We start from the raw sequence: 12,070 nt of genomic DNA, 5'->3' as shown, positions 1-12,070 counted from the left end.
CATGACCACGGTACTAACAAAAGCCTTGGGACACACCTCTTGATCAATGACTCTTTTATTTCGCAGCGAACAAAAGAAGGTCCATAAAGTCATGACTGCATGGGAAACTTCACTCAGGCTAAAAATCTCCAATTACTTTTCATCACAGTTAAGAGACCATCAAGTCACCTTTCAGCTGTGTTGCAACTCTTATGCCACTTTTAGTGAAACATATCAATCAGCAAGTCCTAAATAAGACTTATCAGCATAATTTACCACAGTCCAAACATGAAAGTTTGACTTGCTACGTGACAAAAAAAGTGACTGCTGTTATCATCCAAGACTCAACCTCTAAGTTAAATAAATATTTACAGGTAAGACTGCTAATACTAGCTTGAGTGAAATTTAGTCAGTTGGCAATCTGGCGTACCTGCTGGTAGTGCTACAACTACTACTTATGGATATATATTTGAGTGCTTTGTTAAAGAAATAGCTGTGGTTTGCTGGTAATTAAAGTCTGTCCCATATTCCCACATGTCGATGAGGCCTTGAGTCAAATCAAGTCAAGTCACATTTATTTGTACAGCCCTTAATCACAAAAATGTCTCAAAGGACAGCACAGGATTACAATTACACTACAGCCTGATCTTACACCAACACCAATCTTAAACCAATCTTGAGCAAGACAGTTACCCAAAGTGTTGCATCAATGGTGAATGATCTTGATGAGCAGGTTTGTGGTAGTAGTTTGTTAGCAGTAGTGTTCATTATGTTTTCAAAAATAAAACGAAAATATATTCGAGAAAGAGAGAGAGACAGTGCAGAAGCTGCGAGACTCACTCGTTTGAAACGTTTCTGTGTTGATGAAGCATTTCTAAGTTAGCAAACTTGATTGTTTGTATCAAGACAACCAGATTATAATTTGCTGTATAGTGACTTTTGTATTGATTAGCTAACGTAACAAGGACGGAAAACACACTGTGGTGATGAGCCGTCAGACCCAAGGGTAATTTCCTGTCAGTTTAACCGTGGAACAGTGCATTAACGGTGGCATAATGTTAATAACTGTCCTTTCTGCTAACCAGCAGTGGTTTTCAAGCCTCAAATAGTGCACAAGCAGGCCTAGGCCAAATGCATCAGTGGTTAATTAAAGATTAAGTCAACATCATCTAGTCTGATTGAATGGTTTAACGCACTTTTTATGTTTTTCGTTATTATAAAAAGGTGTGACAAACTTACATTATCTGTGCCTCAGTCCAGTCTTAAGTCTAGTGATAGCTTGAAATTGTTACGCAGCAAAATCATGAAATAATTTTCTTTAGAGTTAAGAGATGGTCATGTCACCTTAAGGGCAGTGTTGTGACCCCTGCAATACTTAAAGTCAAACATATCAATCAACAAGTGAAAAAGTCTTAAATAAAACTTTTATTAGCATAATTTATTGCAGTGAAAGTTTGACTTGCCAACTTAGAGAAAAAGTGAAATGTGGAGTGGCTTTATGCTTGACATGAAGAGAACACACAGACACAATAAAAAACCGGTCTGCACAGGGAAGAATGATGACGGACACATCTATGTCCCGCCCCCAAACAACATCTAAGAACACCATTTTAAACTTGAATTGGCCAATGACGCCTTGGACTCCTCCTGATGCTGATGTTTACAGGAAGCATGCAGTATACAGGAAACTGAGGAGTGCCTTCAAAATTCCAGATTTTGAACAGCAACTTCTATTTTCTTAGTAACTGGCGTCTGTTTAGTCAGAGTCTTGTATTGGTTGCAAAAGAGGGCGTATGAGATGACGTAACGCCTCTTCGGCTGGATGTTTTAAATCGAGCATTTGATACTGGTTTCTAATATGCCAAATTGAACAGTGGATTCTGGTTGTTTAGGAAGATACTTGGAGTACATAAAGACGTCACAAAGTAGTGTAGTTGCCAGTACCTGAAAAAAACAATTCTTTAGAATTGATGCTATTTTGCCCGTTTTAATTTGAAAGCAGAAGTGAAGCCGAAAGATTCCCGAACAAAATTATCTATGGTCCGAGCAGTCCAAAAAGAGCATTTTGTGTTTGTCAAATTTGAGTTAAGAAGCAATAGACATCGGTTTTATTCAATCTTTAGAAAGCCATTTTGAGAATGCGAGTGAAGAAGACATCAAGTTACCCATGCCTAAGTGAACTTTCATGCTCGGTTCCCCGATTTTATAAGCAGAGCTTTGATTGGTCAATAGCTAAAGCCTGAGCAACATTTAATGTCATTATACCTTGGGGGGAAAAAAATTTAAAATGGCTGCGACCAGAAAATGATAAAACAGGTGGAATCTGCTTGCTTGAATTTTAGTCATGTTAAACAAATACAATGATCATCAAAGGACACAAAATATTTAAAGAAACATTTTAGGTTGACTTACATTTTAGGACAACACATCCCACCATAACCAAGAAGCAATACAGAACTACAAAAACGTGTACCTGAATAAAAGTAAAAAAAAAAAAAAAAACTCTTAAAACACACCAATGAACTTTTTTGACCACAGTGTGAACATTAAGATGTAGAAGAATGCATAATGAGAGTCATAAAAAGGAAGGCATTGTTAAATGCTTTCAGGAATTTTTGTTGTTTTCTTTTTATTTACTTGTAGCAGATTTAAAAAATAAATTTCCCAAAATATAATTTCTACACATGGGCAGCAAGTTTGCATGTTCTACCCGTGCTTGCGTGGGTTTACTCCAGCACGCCGGTTTCCTCCCACATTCCAAAAACATGCATGTCAGGATAATTGGCCAGTTCGAATTGTCCCTAGGTGTGAATGAGCGAGTGAGTTGTCTCTCTTGCGACTGGCTGGCAACTAGTTCAGGGTGTCCCCTGCCCACTGCTCGAAGATAGCTGGGATGGGCTCCAGCCCCCCCGCGACCCTACTGAGGTTAAGAGGTGCAGATAGTGGATGGATGGATAACTTCAACACTGCCTCTCTGGACCAATATCTAATCTCCTTTCAAAGAATATGAACTTACGTCTCAACTGAAAGTCCGTTGAGTGTTGGATTGTATTTTGAATTCTAAGTTTGACAAAGTTTTAATAGGATCTTTTTTTCTTAGCTTAGCCAACATTTTGCTTTAAAAAAATACAATACTCTGTACAGTACATGCTAAGAGCAAAAAAGTTCACTCTTCAAAAATTCTGAAATATAAACATGGAAATCAAGACAAAATCTTTTTTTTTTTTTGCCAAATGACTCATGATCTTAGATTGTAATCTAAATGGCTGTATTTAAAAAAACAGACCTTTGGACTTTATTTTAGTGATGGAAATAAATAAATTTTACTCTCGCTAGTTAGATCTTTTTTTCATGGATTCAATCTTAAGGCTTCCCTTACTATGTTACATTTTTGTCCAAACCCAAAACTCCTATACAATTAATATGCTGGGTAGACTAAGAACTAAACCAAAGAACAGCAATCCCTTTCAATTCTAACCTTTACCAAAAAGATATTTTGATTGCCAATTAAAAATAAGAATAAATGACACACTGAAGAAGAAAGCCTACTTTTAACCCACATTTTACATAACCGTCCCACCATGCCGTAAACAGCCTTCTTGACAAAACAGCGCTCTTAATACAACATCTGATTCTCAAACTGCCATCACCATTTAAGTGTCTGTTTGTCTATTTCTCCATCCAACTAATGTCTGAGTAAGAGCAGAAACTTGTACCCGTAGCCAAAAGGCACACTTTCACCTCCCTCAGCTATCACAGGAACGTTCATGAAAGCCATGCTTGTTGCAGCCTGTTATACATTAACCCTTTCAAATGCGCAGCTCGCATGAAACTCAGTGTGCTGTTGAAAGAAACAACACACAACCTGAATGGACACATTCCATTATTAGTAGATGGGTTGTTTTTTTTTCAACTAAAAAGTGTCAAATATTTGTGCGATTGGACTCTATATGCTATGGGCATGAGTGATAAATTACTACTTGGACAAATTAAGATTTTTTTTTTAAATAATTTCACCACTTGTTGTCAATGTTATTAGTTACCAGTTGTTTATTAATAGTTTTGAGAGAGAATGTTAACACATAGTTACCAACAACTAAAGCTTTACGCATTAGACTACCACTTTTCTCTCCTTAAAAAAAGACAGATTTTTTTTTAAAAATCTGGTGTTTTTTTAAAATTCAAGAAGCAAAAAAAATCTTGACTCAAGACTAGTATTTCAGTGTATGGCGACCTTATCTCCCTCAAATCATACTACATCCACTGCTCATCTCAGCTCCATGGATAACAGAGCTTTCAGCTGCTCTGCCCCCCAGCTCTGTAACTCATTGCCACCTGACCTCCAAAATTCCACCACCTTGTCCACCTTCAAATCCGGACTTAAAACCCACCTATTCAGACTTGCCTTTAAATGATCATCTGCCTCACATACCACACCCTTTTCACTCTACTGTGTTTTTATTTGCTCGTTTTATTCTTTCTTTAATGTGTTTAGTACTCTACGTAGAGCAACCTTAAGTGACCTGAAAGGCGCTTTGAAGTAGAATGTATTATTATTATTATTATCATCATCTTCAGGCAAGACCAAGTCTTGTGGGTGAATAGACCTCACCAACGATCACATTGGATTTCCGTTTCGGTAAAACTTTGCCACTTCCGGTTTTACACGAGCACATGTCGTTTGTTTTTCGATATTCTGGAGACGAGTGCGTTTCGCATGTTAAAATTGACTGTGCGATAACAACTACTGCTTTTAAATGAAATGTATATTAACATGTTGAAATTTCTTACAAACATGCTCATTCTTTTGGATTTTCTATATTCGTGTTTAGGTAGTATAGCAGTGTTGACAAATTTTACATCTGAAAAACAATAGTCATTTATGCATACCTGTCATCCTCAGCCAGTGCTCCCCTTATTAATCATTGAAATTCTTCTTCTTAAGCGATAATAACCCTTACATACACAACGTTGAACATATTTACTCACAGCAAGACAGACTATATATACCAGCTAATTTTAAAGTCCGGCCCGGGGGCTAGTAGCGGCCTGTGATCACATTTTTACTGGCCCGCGCCCTTTGTCATAAAATTAATAATATGCAGCCCGTCAGTAATGTTGACCGCCGTATAATATAAATTTGTACCCCAAAAAAAGAATCAACATTTCACCAGATGAAGGCAGTAACCCTTTCTCCAATTTGCCCATCTAAGACTTTTAGCCCTTGATGTGAAAGGATAGTGGGATTGTGGACGCGTTCTTAAGGATGGGCAGGGCACCCGTATGATGCGGCAGGGGTAAACCAGTGAAAGCTGTCGGCCCCTGCTGTTGAACAAAAGAGTGTGTTGTGTCACCCTGACCCGAGTGACATGGCCACTTTCTGGTGTCCCATTTCGTCTGGAGGGACGAAAGCATGACCAACTTGGGTGCCGAGGTGCCTAACTTGTTTGGGCAATTGGGTTGGCCATGGTCCAAAATATTTGTGTGTTTTTTTTGCTATTTATTTCCCTTTTATTTTCTTTGTTATTGTATGTGTGTGTCTTGCTGTCGGTCACCCCTCTTGAGGGATATGACCAAGGTAGATAGATAGATAGAAAATAATTTTAGCCCTCCCCATTTCCGCCATGGCGACCATAAATAGAAAAGGAAAGTTGCCGATTGCGACTGGCTGGCAACCAGTCCAGGGTGTCCCCTGCCCACTGCCCGATGATTGCTGGGATGGGCTCCAGCATCCCCGCGACCCTACTGAGGATAAGCGGTGCAGCTGATGAGATGAGATGAGATGAAGTTGCCGAGTATTTTTTCACGGAAATCCGAAAACAACTGCGTTTGAAGCTGTGGCTGTACAATATCAATAGGCACCGCCAGACAAAACCAGCAGACTACAAAAAGCTAACTTGGAACGAACGCTGTGCAAAGGTGAATCAATAGTTTTTCAGTCATACATAAGTGAAATCATACATAATAAATTCTAGGTAGGTGTAACTTGGACGTAATACATTATACATTTTTCAATATCTTTATTTAAAAAGGTACATTGCGTATTATTGACCACTAGATGGTACTCTACTGTCTAATACGAACAAAAACCAGTGGCACATAGCACAGCCTAGGAGCAAGATGACAGACAAACATGGTGTGGTAACAATCTATGAATATTATAAAATTCATAGAATATTTATAAAAATTAACATATCGATGTTAGTTTATGTGTTTTTGGCCATCATTCTAATCAATGTTTTTTTTTCCCAAATTAATGGCACTAAATACTACACACTGTCCCTTTAAAGATTTAAGAATAGTAAAGCAGCACATAGGTTTCCAAACACTTTCACAAAATGATACATTGAGAACATTATCAGCTGTTGAATTCCAGCACATAGGTTTCAAAACAGCAACAAAACGTATGCAAGTTTAAATATGGAGGTAGACAACTCTGTTTAATCGTTCTACAGCACTTTATGTTCTCTTGAAAATTGTTATCTTTGTATAGTTGTCCGATTATTCCGTGCAGTTTTGGTTCGTATTTGCAATGTTTAATAAAGAAAAACTTTGTTTAAACAGGCTACGAACGAAAACGGAGTATTAGTTTCTACATAAACTAACAACACGGTGAATTTTGAGTGCATTATTAGTTGTTGAATTCCAGCACATAACTTTTAAAACGAGAACAAAAACAACAACTTATTCAAGTGGACTTACGTGAAATTCAAACGGACTATTTGCTCTCTTACCTGACATGGCGGAGCCGTTCTGACGCGGAAGCGTTGACTTCTCGGCCAGGCGCATTTGAACCTGCTGCTGGACCCGGCGAGCCCTCGACATCTCGTCCGAGATCGACGTGGCGCCCCCGAGGTGGATCTCGGACGGGAGGCCATAGGTGGTGACCGAGTTGTTGGGCTGTAAAGCGGACAGAAAAACGTTGTCAGAGGCCACGGTGCTCATGGTGGCGGTGAGGGGGAAAGTAGCGCGTCCCGGCGCGGAGTGAGTCAAGGAGTGAAGGCGCACTGAAGTTCGCCACTCAGCAGAAGTGCATTGGAGTGGGCGGGGCCAGTGAGCCTGGCACACAGGTGAGCCATACCTTTCTTATGTAACTTCACAGTTTTCATCAAATATGTACAGAGGTGAAATTAGAACAAGCAGCTGCAAATACACTCAAAGTAAAAAAAAAGGAAATCAAACCACATAAAGTAGATAAATTGTTTTAAGATTAAGTCAATAAACGTGGGTCATCTCAAGGGGACATTATGAATTATTTAGTGATTCCTAGTGCTAAAAAACCTCAATCAAAAAGCAGTGAGTGTTATTTGACCAATTTCATTCTATTGTATAGTGCAACCGAAATCAAGTGCAATTTAGCACAAGGAGAAATACCAGAAGTGAACAAACCGCACAATTTAACTTTTCAACTTTTTTGCCCAGCTTTTTGGGTTTTTTTGGGTTCCCTTAGACGTAAGATGGCGGCCAATTTCGTCAGATTCCTTTAGGGGAGGGTCATGGTATTAAAACATTCTAACCCTAACCTTTAACCTCTAACCCCTTACCATAACCACATTTACATGATCGTTCAAGTATTTTTATTCTCTCCCTCACCCTAACCTAAATGTTACCTAGTGTTTACTATGTTTGTGTACTGTAATGCTGAATCTATTTCACCCTGGTCATTCTGAAAGGGGTATTACCACTTGTGGGGTCCCTTCTCAAGGTTTCTCTTTTTCCTCATGCTGAGGTTTTGAGTTTTTCCTTGCCCACATGTTGGTTTAAGATCAGGTAATTGTAATTGTGTAATTGTAATCCTGTGCAGTCCTTTGAGACATATTTGTGATTAAGGGCTATATAAATAAATTTGACTTGATGTGACTTGACTAACCCTAACACTAACCCCATCCCTATCTCTAGCCCCTAATTCCTTACCCTTAAACCCCTTACCCAAACCGCATTTACATGATAGTTCAAGTATTTTACTCTCTCCCTCACCCTAACCCTAACTCTAGCCCGTAACCCGTAAATATTTGTACTCATTATTTATACCCTCTCCCTCCACCTAACCCTAAACCCTAACCCTAACCCTAGCCCCTGACCTGTAACCCCTAACCCTAACCCTAACAACATTTAGATGATAGTTCAAGTATTTTTACTCATTATTTTTACCATCAACCCGAACCCTAAACCCCTAAACCTAGCCTCTAAACCCCAACCCTAACTCTTACCCTAACCACATATACATAATTGTTCAATTACTTTTTACTCATTATTAATGAATATGGTTTTCATTTTAATTCTGTTTTCTTACCACTAGGGGCGCTAAATAATACACATTATCCCTTTAAAATTTGCACAATTATCATAGGCTTATAAGGGATTGTTATTTATATAATACTCATGTTATCATTATTTATTTGTCTAAATTACTTTTGTTATGAGAACTTTACAAATATATATATCATAAACAAATAGAAGAACCCCTGTGAAATAGAATTTAATTACAGGCAATTTAAGCAAAAAAAAAACTATTTTTGTGGATACATTTTATAAGAAATATATATTTCCTCTTCTGCCTCACCAAATATTGTGTCAAAGGTACTAGTAATATCAACACACTTTGATGGTATTGGCAGCTCCTCAAGAGTTGGGTGATTACAGTGTCTTATATTAGTATCAGTGTGAAAATGAGGGCCACTTTATATCTTTGAATACAAGTAATTGCGTGTAAGACAGTTCGTTTATTTTTGCTTATCCTTCGAATCAGTATTTTTTTTTAATGACAATGTTTCAAGAGTCAAAGCTTTGAACATGCGTCATCTCAAGGATTTAAGTAAATGGTAAATGGTCTGCATTTATACAGTGTTTTTAAGTCACTGAAGACCTCCCTAAGTGATAACCACTCCTTTAAAAACAGATACGTTTTTTTGTAACCTAAGATATTTCATAAAAATAAATGGTTAAGTGGAGGACATTTAAAACAGGTTGGAATTTTTTGCTTCCTGTGTGTTTTTGTGCAATCCCCTCCTGTTCCACTTATAAGCTCAAAACTCATTGATGTATCCTCTCCTTATTTTAAGTGTCTACTAAATCATAAATTTGTCAAAAATAGAGTAGATTTGCATTGAACCAGACAGGCCCGGAATTCACAATGAGGACATTTGAAAGGATATTGAGATGAGGTCATCAGATTCATCACTATTTCAGCACTTGAAATATTTTGGTGAGTAATTTACAAACACACATGCTGAGTCAAGTCAGAATGTTTTTGTTTTGGTTTATTTTTTAGTTTATGATTACTTAATCTTTTTCTCTTTCTTACGAATGAAATAAGCAAAACACATGAACCAACCAGACACAACCCAGACAGTCTGGATTATTCATCATGAGTATTCCGTCTCCAGTTTGTCAACTAATTCCATACATGTGATGTCATCGTAATCAGAAAAAATCAATAAAAACCATTGACAATTTTAATTAGTCTCTTTGACTACATACACAGCAACCGGAATGATTGAGCGTGGCAGAGGACACATCGACAGTGCCTGTGCCTATTAGAGGAAAAAGACAATATTTCCTGTCAAACAGGCTCATCCCATGACTATCTTTAGAATGTTTTTTTGGCACACAAAATTCTAATAGGGCAAACATCTAAATTTCAAAAGACTGAGTTTCTTATCAAAGGATCAAAACAAAAGCGATGAAGTGTTCAATTCGCACTTGCGTTCTAAATGTTTCTCTGGTTGAGGAAAATACCCCATGTATGTGACAAACTATTGCGGTTGATCTCATATTTGGCAGATTCAAAAAATTGGAATTGAGCGTTTGTGCGAATAGCAAGCAGGTACAAGGTGTGGCGCAGTTATTAGGTGATGCCACACCCAGCGTTTATCTGCAGTGCATGGTTATGAGTCAGTGTTGTAAGAGCCAGCAAGGAGCAAGTTTGCATATGTCTGGAAAATGACATTCTGTCTTTTTTTCTTCCTTAAAACCAAAATTTATATTTATACTAACTTCTAGGTTAGTGTCCTTAAAGCAGTGTGTCGTTAGACCTTGTTTAGTTTGTTCCAGGAAATTTCCTGAATTTAACGTTGCAAAAAAAGCACGACATTGTAGAGTACTTTTGCTTTCTTCTAGTGAATCAGCCAACCGTACCAACTGTACCATTCATCCATATCAATAGGTGGCAGCAGATTACTATTTTTTTCCTTTTACATATTTATGTGTCAGTGAGGTAGCACAGGATATTTAATAACTTCAGATAGTTTAAGATTGCAAAAAATAAAACAAATTAAAAGTAAAATATTGCACATAATTTTGCCGATTTTAATTGTTTTCTTTAGTTACTGAAAAATGATTGAGTTAAAACTGAGATTTTGTTAGATATTTATTGCAGATAAATTTAGCTCATCTTAATATTATTTATTTAAGGAAAATATTCTAAATCAAGCAGCAGCTGAAAAAGAAAGTAACAATTATTTTAAAGTACCTGGATTTAAATATAAAAAAAATAAACAGCAATATAGTAATATAAATAGAGCAAAATATGCCAAAAATTGAAATGTGTTTTTTTTTTACATGGCAGTTATAGTACCATATTATTAGCAGCCCAACGAGCCTTTATCAGCCACCTAAAGCATATTAAAAAATACATTTTGCTTTAAACACATTTATATAATACGTGGGTCAAAAGATTCCATCCATCCATTATCTGCACCGCTTATCCTCAGTAGGGTCTCGGTGGGGCTGGAGCCCATCCAAGGTATCTTCGGGCAGTGGGCAGGGGACACACTGATCTGGTTGTCAGCTAGTCGCAGGGCACACAGAGAAAGACAATTCACTCCTAGGGACAATTTGGATCAGCCAATTAACCTGACATGCATGTTTTTGGAATGTGGGAGGAAACCGGAGTGCCCGGAGAAAACCCACGCAAACACGGGGAGCACATGCAAACTCCACACAGGAAGGGTCTCATGACCTCAGAACTGTGCTGCACACGCGCTGACCTTTCAGCCGCCGTGCTTCCTAGGTCAAAATGTTTATTGTGTTTATTATTATTATTATTATTATGTTTATTATATATAAAGTCCCCATTTTTCCCTGTTTATTTTTTTCTTTTTAAAATGAACATTACCGGAATATTTGGGCGTTTTGATTGTAAATACAATGCAATATGGTATGCAACAAAAAAGTGACCCTTTTATCGTTCATTTAAGAAAATTGACAATTACATTTACAATGTCATGTGAATAAAACTTAACTCCAAACTTTGTTTTTGTTTGTTCATTATCTTAATTCTAAAATATTCATTGTAAATATTTATTTTTTAATTCATTGTTTTTTACATCTATCAATATAAAAAGTGTTCTTTCTTTTTTAAAAAGAAGTCCTAAATAGATTTTTTAACAATTATAGTGCTTTACATCTTCCGATAGAAGTAATTTTGGAGAAAAGTTACAGCTGCAAAATCTAAAAGATAATATATTTATCCTATATAGAACTAGAAATATTTTGCGGAAGTAAATAGTTTATATCAGATTGTCGAATAAGGAAATACGTGCATGTGACATGAAAACAGGCATACAACACATACCGAATTACCATCTAATGATATCCATATATATGATAGCGTTATTAAAGGCCCACCTACCATGACCACAAAGGCTCAGGTGACAATGTTCGCTTTCCTTCTTCCAGGCAGGTGATCAGAAGTGTTACAGTTTTCCTCCAATGTCAAAATTGTCAAGTCTGTGTGTGAACTGTCACCGCCCTGAAAATCTGTCAATTTCAGATGCAAGTAAATACAAGACGGGCAAACAAAAGATGAGTCAATGAGCAGACGCTGACAACGCAGCAGGGTGTGTTTGCAGAACACAACGGGGTTGGTCCCTGCAGTCACAAAAACAGAAGTGAGATTTGAATGAATGTGATGCTTCCCTCAAAGACGTGGGAAGTCTTCACCAGAGGTCACAAAGGATTTGGTCTCATCCCTGCTGAATGTCGTGGTTTTATTTATAGTCCTTTGCTCATTTCCTTTATTTCTGAAGGTGTTAAATTTGTGAAAGGGTGACTTGGGATTTTTTTAGAGCAGTGTTGTTTCCCATTCAGG

At 37.4% G+C, this 12,070-nt stretch overlaps 1 protein-coding gene across 2 annotated transcripts in view; it reads right to left on the bottom strand.

Annotated features, from left to right (window-relative positions):
* The window catches only part of LOC148362588 (plakophilin-3-like), a 29,355-nt gene extending 17,596 nt beyond the window's left edge, over positions 1 to 11,759 (bottom strand). The window contains exons 1-2 of one of the 2 annotated variants that reach the window (XM_088340046.1): positions 11,612 to 11,759; positions 6,714 to 6,879 (exon numbers count right to left, since the gene is read on the bottom strand). In XM_088340046.1, coding sequence (XP_088196172.1) covers positions 6,714 to 6,879; positions 11,612 to 11,614 — 169 coding nt within the window. In that variant the 5' untranslated portion in view covers positions 11,615 to 11,759. Of the gene's footprint in view, positions 1 to 6,713; positions 7,000 to 11,611 lie in introns of those variants that run through there. The other variant, XM_088340045.1, reaches the window with a different exon arrangement.
* Positions 11,760 to 12,070: the final 311 nt, after the last annotated feature.

This window comes from Urocampus carinirostris, chromosome 7 (genome assembly GCF_059441175.1).
Source record: "Urocampus carinirostris isolate Australia breed hairy pipefish chromosome 7, RoL_Ucar_1.0, whole genome shotgun sequence".
NCBI classification, from domain to species: Eukaryota; Metazoa; Chordata; class Actinopteri; order Syngnathiformes; family Syngnathidae; genus Urocampus; species Urocampus carinirostris.
Note: the sequence above shows the minus strand (reverse complement) of the source record. Positions and strands in the feature narration are given on the sequence as shown.